Source organism: Priapulus caudatus, unplaced genomic scaffold (assembly GCF_000485595.1).
Source record: "Priapulus caudatus unplaced genomic scaffold, Priapulus_caudatus-5.0.1 Scaffold1969, whole genome shotgun sequence".
Lineage (NCBI taxonomy): Eukaryota > Metazoa > Priapulida > Priapulimorpha > Priapulimorphida > Priapulidae > Priapulus > Priapulus caudatus.
Window position 1 is genome coordinate 23,963 of NW_014579030.1, and position 15,871 is coordinate 39,833.

General features: G+C 41.1%; 1 protein-coding gene across 5 annotated transcripts; it reads right to left on the reverse strand.

Moving 5' to 3' along the window:
- Positions 1-551: 551 nt before the first annotated feature.
- Positions 552-12,286, reverse strand: LOC106818000 (galactose-1-phosphate uridylyltransferase-like). 5 transcript variants are annotated; one of them, XM_014822704.1, is made up of 10 exons: positions 12,179-12,286; positions 5,901-6,067; positions 4,881-4,956; positions 4,308-4,483; positions 3,767-3,823; positions 3,044-3,166; positions 2,311-2,443; positions 2,060-2,143; positions 1,348-1,502; positions 552-630 (listed from the first exon to the last, which is right to left on the reverse strand). In XM_014822704.1, the coding sequence occupies exons 1-10, from the start codon at positions 12,255-12,257 to the stop codon at positions 559-561; spliced, it is 1,122 nt and encodes a 373-aa protein (XP_014678190.1). In that variant the 5' UTR covers positions 12,258-12,286; the 3' UTR covers positions 552-558. The 5 variants fall into 5 exon arrangements, with proteins under 5 accessions (XP_014678190.1, XP_014678192.1, XP_014678193.1 ...); XM_014822706.1 differs by having other exon boundaries at positions 12,138-12,266; XM_014822707.1 differs by lacking the exon at positions 12,179-12,286 and adding an exon at positions 12,079-12,118.
- Between the last annotated feature and the right edge of the window lie 3,585 nt (positions 12,287-15,871).

The following is a 15,871-nucleotide window of genomic DNA, read 5'->3' on the forward strand; positions in this document are numbered from 1 at the left end:
GTAAACTCTGGTAGTATGACGTGAGTCAGCGCCACTATGGCGCTACACAGCGGCGACCGGAAGCAACACACTGGCCACACTTCGAGAGAGGGTCGCAGTATTGACTAATGTCTAGTCGGTGTTCAGCGAAATTACCAGATTTTCACCGCTCATTATCTCAGCGTATGTGCATCGTAGGGACATGCGGTTTGTTTTATATGAACAAGGTAGGACAGCTGATCAATAATACTGCAAAGAATCGTCAAAATAACACGGGGAAAGTTTATTAATTCGACTAATACTGCAACATGGTTTCAACATTTTACCGTTGTACGCTCTCCTTCTTTATATGCTCTTGATATAATAGAAACTTAACACGAATTACTATATCAAAAACGTGACTGACTGATGATATAAAATCAGTAGGTTTATATCATTTAGGTTATTATAAATATTGCACCAATACTGCATTATTGCTATAAAATGCAAATTAGTTCAATCGCAATCATACCAGGAAAGTAAGAAATCAATAGTACATTTTACTTGGTCGTAGTGTAACTTCGTAAGATTGGTGGCTATTTAGTTTGCAACAGTTTGGCTGTTCTTGTGCTTGTAGTGAATCTCGGGCAGTGATCGTAGTTTCGTTGCAGCCTGAAACGAGCAACGACGAGTGCTCACTAGCGGTAATCAGCACATCGTGCTGAGCACAAATGCAACAGATGAACCCTCGAGAAGTCTGTGTTACAAGGGCCAGAGCTAGTGGGGGGGGGCAAGGGGGGCAGTTGCCTCCCAGAAAACAAAAGTACATACAATACATGGTCAATGGCAGTCACCTTCGTAGAACACAGCATGCACATGGCTTGCGGGCGTGCGTGTGCACGTACACGTGCGTGCGTGCGTGCGTGCATGCGGGCGCACGGCATAGAAAAGCCGAACTCGTAAAGCTAGCGGTTGAAGCGTGTCAATTGGGAGTAAACCCGAAGTAAGTGTGAACCTGTTGCGTAGTCTCATAATCTCTCATTCATTAATTACCGTGTCTGTACTGTCCATACTTATTTAAATTTAATTATACTAATTTAATACTATTTTGATTAGATACATCTAGTTTAAAGTAGATTACTTTTACAAATGTAAGCAACACAGCGTTATAAACATCGCCAGCTTTCAATACAGGTTGCTACGTATGCTAGCGATATCGTGCTCTCCTCCCCATAAAGGGAGTTAGTTACCAGTGTCAAGTGATCACTACCTATCCCAGCGTGCAACGCACGAGCGATATTTGCGAATAACACCATGATGGGAATAGCTGACACGCTGTGCTTGAAATATTTGCGATGGTGTGAAGCTTGTGTAGACACTACGGTTTACCTGCTCAGCAGTAAGATCTCGCTGCGCTTGGGCCAACATCTCGTAACCAACCATGAACTTTTTTACGGTCGCCGAGCGAAGAAGTGGCGGATAGTACATCGCGTGAAGCTGCCAGTGACTGTTATCTCTCATTTTCAACTCTCCCGTGGGTGCACCTAAATAGAAGGAATGTGAAAACCCAGCATATATCAAAATATCCACCAACCAAGGGGCAAACATGGCCTCACTAGCAATTTACAATATTATATTATCCTATACTGTACTGACAGGTGTTCCCTGTAGTGGATCAAATAGTTTGAACACACACAAGCACATGAATATTGTAATAAATACATAGTTATCATTTGCGTCCATAACAAGCTTAGAGTTTCAGATCACCCAACATCAAGGCCCCTCAGAAATTACTCAAATATATTTCTGAGTTAAGCATAGGTTTAGCGTGAAAGGCATGAAATTGAAATAAATATAAAAATTCAACATCACCAGGAAGCTGACACAATTTTTGTGTGTAAACATGGGAGCCGTGATTCGGCTTCTACAAGCAGAAAACTTGCAGCAAAGATTGATTAAATGTTTAATTAGCCTATGTGCATTATAAACAACCACATCACCAATGTTGATTAAGAGAGGAAGGGTGAGAGAGACAGAAAAGCGAGATAGAGACAGAGACAGAGAAGTGAGAATACTTTATTAAGCCACAGGCGATTCCTACCATGCCAGCCCATAGAGTATGGAAACGATGATTCAAAGAGGTTGTCATATTTTGTCAACAGCCGTTTCATGATTGCCGCCAACGCTGAAATAAACCAAAATAGCATTACAATCCATCCACATGCTACCATGCAATTCTCTGCTCATGGTTAATGCACATCATTCACAATATACATTGCAAAAATGCCGACATAATAACTTGGTCATTCAGCAAATTGGTTTGCAGTGAGACTGCACAATTAAGGAACATACCATCCCTCTCCTCATCGGTTAGGTCGTAAAGCTGTTGAACGTGGCGCTTTGGAAGTAGCATGGTTTCATACGGCCATGTTGCCCAATATGGGATGACCACTAGCCAATGGTCATTCTCCACCACTATTCGCTCCTGTCAGTTCACAAACAGGAAGAAGGATAGAAATATAACACAAATGATGGAATGAGGAAGATAGTATAACACGCATCAAAAATACTATGCACACATGCATAGCCTGTCCTTATTGTAATGATAGTATAATGTTACTGGAAACGACCATGTAAAATGTTGATAGAGTAGCAAGAAATGTAGATGTGGAAGAGTAAAAACAGACTAGAGGCACAAGCAGAACCACATGCCACAACCAAGGTACCACACTGCACACCACAATACATTAACCACATACCACATAACATACATTACCATACGCCTTAACATCACTACAAAGACAAGAGATCATGTAACATAGCAGCAAAGCACGATAAAAGATGAGCGATAAGAAAATCTGCTGCTACAATATCAGTAATTGTGAGTGCAGCACATGTCTGTTGTCTTTCCTACCCAACCCGAATAAACGTGTCGGCACATGTTACCAATATCCAAAACAAATTTCTAGCATTGTATATTCGTATATGACTTAGGTCATTATTGAATACGTAATAAGGAAGGAATTGTTCAATACAGCATCTTGAAATACATATAAGCTCACATTGGACGTTTCATTATACTTGCCCTTTTCTCCATCTCTAGATTGGCATAGTCTACAAGCAGGGGCACTCCATGAATGCAGTAATACTCCTTTTGTGTTCTGTCTTTTATTGAGGGTTCATTGGGCAGGAAACTGCTGGCCCATATCTGCAAAAAGAAAAATAGTCTTGGTAAATGTGTCAAAGTCTTAGTCAAAGAAAATGTGCCGGGTAAAAATATTTGTGGTAAATCCTGTAATAGTTGCTACTTCACTTATTTGCGACAGATAGCTATTGTGCAAATTGTAACACGAAAAATTGCAATGAAAAATCACGTTTCCCCACTGAATCCCATTATATAATTTAAGATGCAGTCCAACAAAAAATCTTTCAGCTAAAAGATTATACTAGAAGAGCAATTATGAATGCAAGTAAAGATTTTTAAATGCACATATTGATTATTTAATGATGTAAAACAGTATCATGTTAATACTGAGAGGAAAAGGGAGTTCAGAATCAGAAATACAGAGAGAGAGAGAGAGGGAGGTAGGCTTCATCAACCTTGCTCACTTTCGTGATGATTATCATTGCCAGGTTTATTAGGACCAAAAATTATCTAAAGTCAATTAACATTTAAGTGGATCTTCGTATTCTGCCTGCATGTTCGTAACCTGGGTTGTGGTAACATGTTGCAATGCATGACTGTAGTCAATAAAAAGAATAGCGATTATCTATATATGAATTAAAAATAGCTAAATGTCTTTCATACCTGACAGTGAGGGTGTGGATTTGAACAACCCATAACCTCTCCCTTGTTTTCAAAAATCTATAATTGCACAAAATACTTGCATTATTTATTATCAATTCAATACTTTGGAAAACCTACTAGATAATATCTGATATCAAATAAGAAAGCTAAAACATGCTATAACCAGTTAAAATAATGCTCAATTTCAGATGACCTATTGTAATTAGGTCTTCATAAATTTCGTAATGGCATCAGTGGCAATCAAAAGCGCTGTTGTTGCTGTTCCTCACTTGCCACGGTGCCCTTAAAAAATAGGCGATATCTATGGCAACGAATCAGCATGACTGCCCTGTCTGATTTAACACTGTGCCTGTCCTGTACATTCTATGTTGCCTATGTATCATTTGTCCCAAACAAAAGATATCAAAAAGTTAGTGGACCTGATAACCTTTCTTTGAAGAAAATGTTTGCATTGGTGACTATCCAACTTTCTGTGGAACCCTAAAACGTTTACACTGAAGAAAACACTTGTCTGCTCTAAAAATCAGAATTTGACACTCGCCTGCACCCAGGTATACTTGGCTCCCAGTTCTTCCACTTGTTCAGCCCACCTGTCGATAACAGCTCGGATTTCCGTCTGAGACATGAGAGGTAGTGTAATGTCTGAGTGTGGGTGGAAGCACATAACACGGCACGTTCCACTAGCTTTTGCTGATCGCAAGAGGTGACCTGTGTCTTCTGTTGTGCAAGTTAGAGCAAAAGTTAGAGTACCCCAATTTGTACGTTTCCAGAAAATGTCAGATGAGGTGATATCTATTGTTATTTAAATATTATCGAGAAGCAGGCATAGACTCACCACTATATTATCTATAATGAAGATTTTCAGATATTCAGTCGTACAAATGAATTTAATTAAAAGAAAGTCTTAGTTACAGTTAATATTTGTTAAAAGTCACCACGGTTAGTAATGTTTTTAAGTTCATATGTCAATATGTAACAACAGCGATTTGCTTTGCTTAGTATCACACCTTAGTATCGCATGACATTACATACTTTTCTGAAACCCACTACCAACTACAGGCGTTACATACAGATTACCTCTACAGCAAAAGCTGCTGCAATGCCAAAGACTCACCTGGTTCTGGCACGTTATCTAGCATTGCAGGAAAATCATTCTCAAAGACAAATGTGCCTTCATAATTTGGATTCACCTGCAATTAAAAACAAATGCATTGTAAATATACATGAGATCAATTGATATTGCTTTCATATAGAATTTGCAAGAAATTGATGCGACCAAGTAGAGCTATTGAATTTTCTGTAAATCAATATAGTGCGTGTTAATTAGTGTGCTTTATCATTTAAAATGTGGAAAATAGAGGGGGTTGCCTAAAATTGCATTGTTCCATGTGTTATGGTATATAAGAATATGAATAATAGGTGTATAAATGTCTCATTCATTTATTTATGTAACCTTGGTCTATAGCAAGTTGCCTTGACTCTTTAATTATTTGTACAACATTTTAAAGTGATTTTACAAAAAAGGTTATTACAATACATAGTTGTCACATGGAATTGCTAATGTGATTGGCAATAATTATTGATAACCATAACAGCTGCATGGCATATTATATGCAAACAGTTAAATATGATAGCATACTTTTAAGTAAACTATAGCATACACTAGCATATAATATAGGATATATGATATATATCAGTGTTTCCCCTGGCCAAAAAGGTCTGTGAGGTGGTAACTGTTTTTTGTGATGTGTTTGCGCGTTTCGAGGTCCTAGCAAAGCAAGCAGCACAGGTGCTGGCCAAGCTAGGGGGTCCGGGGACATGCATTTGAAAAAATGGTGCAATTTGGTGCATTCTAAGCTATTCTGAACACATTGTATGAGACTCTTGAATCTCTTTTTCAAGTTGTTTTGGTTGAGTTGTTTGAGTTGTTTCAAGTTTTCAAGTTTCGGTGTCTTGGACAAATTTCTGTGTGGCGGCTGAGAATTTGAGCGACGCGGGCCGCCTCGCTCGTGTCAATGCAGGGGAAACACTGTATATGATATATTAGAAGTTAGATCGCTGTCTTAATGTAGCGTGACTATATTAATCTATATAGAATAGTGCTAATTGTGTTGGCATGTACTTATAAATATACCTTGTCATGACGTGTGGCTCCAGGGCACAGAGGGTTACAAGCATCATGTCGTGGAATGCTCCTATCTGTCTCATTTTCTAATTGTCCCTGCCATGGCCGTTTCATGCGATGTGGACTTACTAGTACCCAGTCATCCTTCAGTGGATTGAATCTGATATGCTGATGCTCTGCAAAACATTTAAATTCAAACTATAGTCTAGAAATCAAGTAAACTTTCACAATGTATTCAAGTATTATATATGCACTAGTAGTAGTACTAGCTTACTGTACAAATTGCGGCGTCATTCATATAGTATCATGTTCATTACGATAACAGCCTTCGATAACAAATAACTTTGATAACAGTCTTCAAAATCGATAAAGCATATAGCTATTGAAGGCTGCTATTCGTTAATGACTCATACATAGGCACTTGGAACGTTTCAATAGTAAAATTATGGTAAATACACACAAAACGTATTTACTACCAAAGTCTTAATGTTTCGATCTCTACTCTCTTTCGCTTATTATCACCAATGATTTCCTGTAAATGCCGTTCAAATGCCCCTCTGCAACACAACACACAAGTACACTGCACACATGCCACTGTGCACAAACAACAAGAATAAAGAGTATTTACTCTTATAAGTAAAATAAGATACTCTAATTAGTAAAAAATAAAAAGTTAAAGATCTTTATTGATCTTATAAGTTATATTGAGATTAATGATCTTTATTCTTGTTGTTTGTGCACAACGGCGTGAGGTATATGGTACCAGTGGAGAGCAGCATGTGTGGGCAGCAGTTGTGTGTGGCAGAGGAGCATTTGAACAGCATTTACAGGAAATTATCAGCAATAATAGGCGAAAGAAAATAGAGAGACTATATGGTACGTAGTAAATACATTTTGTGTTCATTTACCATCATTTTACTATTGAAACATTCCAAATAAGTGCCTGTGCAGGCATATTAGTGTTAATATTATGTAGTGCAATACAGTGACCTTGCAATACTATAAGTATTGTTCAGGGTCTATGTCCCCCAGGGTACTGCCGGAACGTACCCTGGGTACAGTCCGGTATACCGGAACGTACCCTGGTAACTATTTGATATGGTTAGGGTTAACTTAGAGTTAGGGATTAGGCGTAGGCGACTCCCTAAACTCGTTAGCAGAGTAGGCGAGGTACGGTCCGGCATATTAGATAGTACCAGGGTACGTTCCAGCAGTACCCTGGGGGACATAATTAAACCCTCTCAGCATAAGTATTGCTTATAAATACTACAATAAATACTACAATACAATAACCAAGTGTTGTTGCTAACACAAACAGTATGTCAGTATTCTGTATGTTATAGAAGGAAGGGTTGGGAGGATCATAACTCTTTGCAAATATGATGATGCAACAACATCACGTTAGTAATAATGTTATAGTGCATATACTGTGTGTGTGTGTGTGTGTACAGTCACTTAATTGGAGCGTTTCAATAAAATATAAATACGAAATCTATTTACTAGGGCTGAGAGGGTCTATGTCCCCCGGGGTACTGCCGGAACGTACCCTGGTACTATCTAATATGCCAGACCGTACCTCGCCTACTCCACTAACGAGTCTAGAGAGTCGCCTACGCCCATACTCCCTAACCCTAACCCTAACCATGCATATCAAATAGTGACCAGGGTACGTTCCGGTATACCGGACCGTACCCAGGGTACGTTCCGGCAGTACCCTGGGGGCCATAGACCTTATGAGCTTTACTAGAGTCTAGGCCTACCACTACCAGTACCAGTATTAATGTTTCTCTACTCTCTTTCACCTATTAATATTAATTATTGCCGACAATTTCCTGTAAATGCCGTCCAAATGCTCATCTGCAACACTAGCTCTAGTACTGCTGAGAGGGTCTACAGGCTTTCAGATTTGAAAAGTACAGGACTACTAATGACTCCCCTAGGACACCATAGGGGGTCTTTTCATGCTCCATAATCACACCCTTAAGAGGCATGATGGAGAGCTCCACTAAAAAATCACACCCTTAAGAGGCATGATGGAGAGCTCCACTAAAAAATCACACCCTTAAGAGGCATGATGGAGAGCTCCACTAAAAAATCACACCTTCAAAGGGATGATGGAGAGCTCCCTTGAGGGCTCTCCATCATGCCTCTTGGGGTGTGATGATGGAATCATGACGCAATCCTCACGTCTCAGAGTGAAATCCAAAACGAAAAATTGGGATGTCATGTCAATCTACTGATTATCATTCATCTTCACCTTCATTCATTCAATGGCTTCGTCAGGATTAACATTCTTTTATCAACAACCCAACACTAGTACACAGATTAATAAAAAGAGTTCGATCGGATGTAAAAATAAACTTGTTTTATTTATTCTGATTTCCACCCTTAGAGATTCTAATCCATGTACCTGCATATTTCAGCACAAAATATCATCACAATCCATCAACAAACTATATACCAAATTACTTGTGACGTAGTAGCCACGTATGTAGCCCCTCCAGCCCTACGACTGTTTCACGTCGGCAGAAAACCACTTCTCGCCACGTATAGTAGAAAACGAGCAGGTAACTTGTGGCTACCGTATAGGTACCTGTATTTGGATGCTGTTGTTTAGTTGTATGTATATATATATAACCAGAGGGTAGTAACCAGACCTGTACCTCTGCCATACGTTCAGTTTACTTACACACCACAAATTGTTGTGTGTTGCTAACACCTTTGTGTCCGCGCCCTACAATGAAAACTCTAATAGGAGCGCTATATTCAACATAAGTAGACATACTTTTGGTGCGCGAATTTCGAACCATCTTTATGAGCGCCGCGATGCCAATGCAGCGCACCATGGCAAACAATTGTCGGTGCGCGGTGGCAGCGCCCCCGAGCGCGCCGATCGCGTCCCCTGACAAAATTGAAAGGCCTGGGTCTATGTCCCCCAGGAGCGTACTGCCAGGAACTACCCTGCGTACTAATCTAATACCGAACCGTAAACCTCGCCTACTTCCACTAACGAGTCTAGGGAATTCGCCTACGCCTACTCCCTAAGCAACCGAAACCCTAATCCTAACCGCTAACCATATCAATAGTGACGCAAGGGTACCGTTCCGGTATATCCAGACCGCTACCCAGGTTACGTATTCCGGCAGTACCGCTGGGCGGACATAAGACCCTATGAGCTCTAAGTACTATAGCCCAGGTTTTCATTAACTGCCGCAGCGGCAGCCTGGACTGAGTTTTGCCGCAGGCAGGGCAGGGCCTGCCGCACGGTTATAAGGGAAAGGCGGGCTAATACTCAATAGTAATACTAATAGTAATATCAGGAGTAAGATAATATAATAGCAGAGTAAGATAATAAATCCTATATGATCTTACTCCTGGTAATACTAATAGTAATAGGCCCTACAGTAATTAATAGTAACTTAGAGCTAGCTTGGTCAAACGACTTTAGGCAACCTTCAGGTAATCACGAAGCTGATGCACAGATTTCTGGGCCCAAGGATAGAGAAAACATGGTCCAATCAGAACCAAATGTGCTATAAACCTAACCTAATCCATACCCTACCTATTATAGTTGATATAATATTTATATTTATATGATGTAAATGACATTGGTTTTATTGGGACCCATGTTCTCTATCCTTGAACCGATTTCTGTGTATCATCAACTGATGCACAAACTTTCCGTACGTATATTCATGGAATGGATGCAAAACCCTAACCGCTAACCTAACCCAACCCTAACACACATCGTGATACTTAAATGCAAGCATTATACTTCATGACTTAGGGTTAGGGTTAGGGTTTTGCATCATTCCTTACATTCAGCAGCCGGATATCCGCGCAGAACAGCGCCCAAACAGCCGCTAGCGCGCTTCCCTAAGACAACGTCTTTGCTGCCCTGTCCTTACCTTACACGGTTTACATAATAACGGCAAAAGCCCCAAAAAAACCAACTTCGCCTGAAGTTGAGGGCAGTTCTGGCCATTCGACGATCGGTTTGACATAACCAGGGAGCTCGACATTGTTCTAGAAGCTTCCAATTGCGAAGTTCGTTTATTCGGCGCGCTTTCTTGCGCGTAAGAAACGAATTTCTAGTTTCTTCTTGGTTTGTTGTTGTTGATCGAGGGTAATACATATGTTTTGCGAGCAGACGGCGGCAACGAACTGCCGAATCTAGAGGCATATTAGACTGGTACCCTTTGCCCACCTTTACTCCGGCATATTCGCTACATCTCACGTAGTGTAGCGTCTGGAACCTGTCGAACTGTCGACGCTATTACACCCAGTCTATATGTGTAATTCTCTTATCATGTTGTTTGGCACGGCAGCACCAGCTAATGTGTAGTACTTACTACTAGTATTAGATCTTTCGTGTTTCTTTAGCATTATATTTTTATTGAAGGACGTTTCAAGTGCTTGTGCACAGCGCGGTCAGGTGCGTCGGTCTACATTGTGTGTTGTGCACATGAAGCATGTTGACGCGGCATTATACAGGTGATTATAGGCGAAATAGAGTAGAGAAACGGTTTTTTAAGACTATGTGCCAGTGCTATTACATTCCACACGCTACGATACTAATTACTTCTTATTACTACAAGTACATGTTACAATAATTACTACTGAAGTACTACTACTCAGTAACTAGTAGTAGTGAGACTTCTAAAGTTACCAGCACTAACTAGGTACTAAGTACTAAGTAACTACCAGGACGGCAAGGACTAATAGTAATGTATAATGACTAACGATCGTTACTAGGTATAGTACTGTGAATAACGTTTACTCATAAGGACGAACCCTAACGCATAAGCCCTAACCTATTATAATTGATATAATATTAAATATTATAATTGAATGTAAATGACATGGTTTTATTTTCCCGATGTCATACATTCGGCCCATATAATATTGTGGCCCGATGTTCTCTATCCTTGACTCACTAGTACTAGCTAGACTACGTACGACTAGTACTACTACTACTAGGTTACTAATAGTATAGTAACTTACTATACTACTTAGCTCCAAAAGAAACGGTCTTTGCTTTAGGGTTAGAATACCCCTATAGCTAGACACAGGCCACTTGAAAGCGTTCAAATAAAATATAATGCTAACTAAATAACGAAATCTATTTACTAACCAAATTCTTAATGTTTTCTAGTATAGGCCTACTCTCTTTTCGAGAAGGTTGCGAGGTACAAAGGCATATATAGACATAAGACTCCGCCCCACCTCGATTAGCCATTAAGACTAGATAAGAGAGAGGGTGGAGAGAGTGCCAGTCTAGGGCTATAGGCCGGCGGGCAAGGCCGGGCGCACTGCTTTAACAACTCCCGTACGAGCCCTGTCGCCATTGAACCTTGCAAAAACGTTGGCATAGCGGTTGGGAGCGCGATAGAGGCGCCGGTACGTGTTTCCGTGATTCTGACAGCCGTTCGATTAAACTGGGCAAGGTTCCGCGAAGTCAATTAAGTTCGACAGTCTTTCTGTGATTTCCGGCGTGACACAGCTCGGTTCGGAACAGATTAGACTGCGGTTACAGTTTTTTATAACAAAGGTGAACACTGTCACGTTCCAGAATGTCTTGCCCTCTGTGTCCCACTAAAAATGGCGGACTGTTCGCTGGCAAGCTATGGATTCGTGCGCGGCCTATGCAATTCGGCGCACGGATCCATAGCTGCCAGCGCTGCATACTGTCGTAGGACGTTCCCGCGGTCGCGTGCGCCTTGCCGCGGAACTGCGCGCAGCACTTCGGATTAACACCTCCTTTCGGCAACGCTTCTCTAGTATCCCATCTCATCTGGATATACAGAAATCTGTGCATCACTTCGTGATACCCAAGGTAAAGTGGATTTGCGCCGAGCTACTGCAACACACGCTGGCTGCCGCACGGTAGCTGCTGCACACCGATACATAATTATATAGTTGTTTATGTTTATTTTTATTTATTTATTCTTACCGTTTGCATCGAACTTTTCTGCCATAATTTAGCGTAAATCATCTCACCTAACCTATACTGTAAACATCGCGGGAAATCCTCGTTTTCGTGACCTTTGCCCTGTTAGCAGCTTTAACTAGCCACTCATAAACCGGCTTACAGAGTAAGCTCTGGTAAAGCCAATCGTAAACGTTTATACATCCGCGCGTTGGCTAAATGTTGAAAGATGTCACCAGGAGAGAATACTACTTGTACCTCAGACTTGTACTAGTACTAGCAGGAGTAAGATAATATATAGATCTATATTATCTTACTCCTGGTACTAGTAGTAGCTACGCCGTACGCGTCCTCTTACGAGCTGCCTTTGTCGCCAACTGCTTCCTAGGAGCCTTGCCTCCCGTTGACTTACGAGCTGTCTGCTTGGTACGAGCCATTATTATGCAGTAGCGAATGCAATCGAACTTGTATTACTGCTTCTTACCATGGCTGTATATATATGGTAACCTGCTGGTGGTCGGGGCTAATCCTGATTGGTTAACAGTTCGGTTGCTGAAACCGGATTGGCCGCTTATTTTTATAGCGCATGGCAGTCGTCTTTTCCACGCACACGGTACACCCGCCGTTTGCGCTAGCCGAACACAAAAACCGGAACGTGCAACCGCGGTCTGAATAACCGGGAAACATAACGAACAATTTTCGTGTCCAAATGAGGTTCGCGCCATCGGTTCAATATAACAAAAGAGTCATTCTGACCAATATACTCCTGATTACGTGCCTGTCATCATAGTAGTAGGCCCTATGTAGGAACCGCGTTGCCACGCTCGGTACCGTTGTAATATCTAGTTGGATATGTTGCGCGTATTCAAATGCGACAACTGCATTTAGAGCTAATCAGCAACGTACAAATATTTATCTTAAACATTTTTATATATCCTAATTAGTAATATATTTTAGTAAATAGATTATTATTAAAATTATATATATAATAGGCCCCCTAATGTAAAACATAATCTGATTTGTATATCTATATCTATATCTATATACTATATATATCTATATCTATATCTATATCTATATCTATATCTATATCTATATCTATATGATATATCTATATCTATATCTATATCTATATACTATCTATATCTATATCTACTATCTATATCTATATCTAATATCTATATCTGTACATACTATCTATACTAGCATCTATATCTATATATATATCTACTACCTATATCTACTATCTACTATCTATATCTATATCTACTAGACTACTATCTATATCTGTATACTATCTATACTAGCATCTATATACTTCTTTCAATACCTCCATATAGTGCCAATGGCCCAATATCATGTATGCGAGTTATATTGTAATTCTTATAATCGTAATTTGTTTCGCAAAAATCTTAATTTCTGAAGACAAACAGATTTAGTTTCAAACAAAAGCAACCAAATACTTTATACACTATTTAATTGAACTTCTATATTTTTGTTTCGACTTATTTATAGAAATATTTGTTTCACAATTCGAAACTGTTGATCTTCTTGTAATATGTTAAAATGAACCTGTAAAAATAGTATTTTAATTTGCTAAAATACTTATTTGACATAATAAGATTAAAAATTTCCGCCGGCAATCTAATCGCTATGGTCATCTATATCAATACAATAAAATGTAGTGGACGTTGTGTCGGGTGGAAATGGCGGGAAAACGGTGACTTGCACCAATCATAGATGATCAGACTGTGTACCCAACCTTACCGGTTCACTGATTTACTGACAATGACAGCTAAGGCGGTACCGCTATAGCGGCTGCGAGCTGGGTATAAATAGCCGTGGTATGTGCAGGTGCAGCGATCATTCGGTTAGTTAGAGACGGTTATATAGGAGAGGACCTTAAGCCTGACACATTTTCTGGAAGAGGAAAGGGAGGAAAAGGACTCGAAAGGGTGGCGCGAAGCGTCATCGCAAGGTGTTGCGTGACAGCACATCCAGGGAATCACCAAACCTGCGTAATCCGTCGGTCTTGCTCGCCGAGGTGTGTGGAAGCGGATCTCTGGCCTCATCTTACGCAAGGAGACCGTGGCGTTTCGCTGAAAAGTGTTCCGCAGAGACGTCATGCGCGGTGCATGCCGTCACGCGTAGCACACGAGCAGCGCCAAGGAGGCAAAGAGCCGTCAGCCGGCCCGAGTGAGCGTTGTCTACGCTCTGCAAACGGGGCAGGACGTTACCACTGCTACGGCTTTTGGCGGCTGAAAGTCAGCGATCTGGTGGTATACCAGTCTGATAAACCCACCGGCCCGTTTTCAGGGCGACGGCATTTGCCAGAAGATGGATGCTCTACGTTGCCTAATATATTAAACTTGACCTATTGTATTTATTCTGTATACACGAGTGAATCTGTATTCCTGAGGGGCACGGCGGATTTTATCGCCCCGATCGCGGGCCGATTAAAATTTGCCAGCGATTTAATCGCCCGATGCACGAAGGGGCCACACGCTGATGCGATTGTTGAGGTCGCCCGCATCACCGAAGGGCACACGCTGGACGTAGCCGAATTGAGAGCTTAGCCGGCTACGGCGACTCGACAGAACATTAATCATCACATATGATGCATATCAACAGACACTCCGATTGGTTTAGAAAAATCGATCGGGCGAAACAAGAATACGCCGGTCACGGCGCACACGAGCATATAATCGCCCGAAAATTTCGTAACATTTTGGATACGGGCGATTCGGTCGGCCGATTAGAAATCGGCGTCGACGTGGAGAGAGTAACCTCTATCTCCCCACGTGAGACGGGCACACGGGCGATTTCTGTCGAGCGATTTCAAGAATTCGCGGGCGGATCGGGCGATGAAAGAATCGCTGCGTGTGGCCCCTACCTAAGCAATGCAGCGCATCAATTATAGAATCCTGTGACTCCCGTTTACGGTGTCGTATGCGAAGATGTGGAGAAATGTATGTCGGTCACTGCTTCCTCATGACCGATTGCCGATTGGTGGTTTTAGATATGGATCCTTTAATATAGCGGAATCTAATCAGAATGTTTAGCGAGACACGAAACGCATAACAAATGGCGGATGAAATGACATTGTTGATCGTAGCAAGATTTGTTGATTGATATTAGCGCGTTGTATGTTAAATTACTAATGCGATAAAGTTAAAAATTGTAACGATTCGCCGGTATCACTCGCCAAAGCCGTTCGTCACTACTCTAACGTGAGAAAGATTGATTTCTGACATTGTTTGCGGATCGATGTGGGTCAACGGAAGTTATCTGTGATACACAGTATTTTAGTAACAGCCTCTAGGCCCGCAAGATGTATTATCCACGGATCAGGGCAAGACTTTTCTGTTTCAATTAACCCTGCTACGGTAAAGCGGTGTGATGTTCACAGTGACAATTTGCCAGGAATATAAGATTAACAGGTATATCAGATAATGGATATGCCTATATATGGCGATTCTGCATAAGTCTGTTACGTGCCTACCCTGCTGCCTACATGTTAAGCATTGTTACAATTAAAAATTGTTGCGAAGTAATAAAGTCAGGTTTGCATTACGTAGTTATTATAAAAGTTTTGGCAAAATTGGATGATTGTCCGTTGCCCATAGCAGCATAAAGCTCAATGCTTATTTTGTCTTGTTATGTGGGTAGTCTACACAACAGGCGGTATCGCTTCTCACATTCTGTTTGTTATATCAGTTAATAAGTTGCCTACGCATTAGGCACGCCACCAGCCACCACATTAATAGTTTGTTATATCTGTAGCATATACAATAGACGCACTACTGCCAGGTGCAGTCTTGGTTTGTTTCATCAACACTACGTGTCATAGAAGCGCCGTAGCCCATAAGTGATGTGTCTTGCCTCACCTTTAATCGCGCATTAGATGCTCCTATAACACGGCAGTTATGCATAGCAGAAGTCATTTCATGGAAGAGATGGTGGCTCTAAAAACGGCCGGTTTGTTTTGCCGATGAGACGGGAAGCGTGGGCACATTAATTGCTATTTGATCTAGGTTACACGCAAGTTTTC

What these genes read in the sequence shown, in the direction of transcription:
- LOC106818000 (XM_014822704.1), bottom strand. Translation starts at nt 12,257, where the DNA reads ATGGCTCGTACCAAGCAGACAGCTCGTAAGTCAACGGGAGGCAAGGCT. An exon ending in GAGCCACACGTCATGACAAG is followed by an intron (nt 4,957 to 5,900) that starts GTATATTTATAA and finishes TTTTAATTGCAG; the next exon opens with GTGAATCCAAATTATGAAGG. An exon ending in AACCGATGAGGAGAGGGATG is followed by an intron (nt 2,144 to 2,310) that starts GTATGTTCCTTA and finishes GGTTTATTTCAG; the next exon opens with CGTTGGCGGCAATCATGAAA.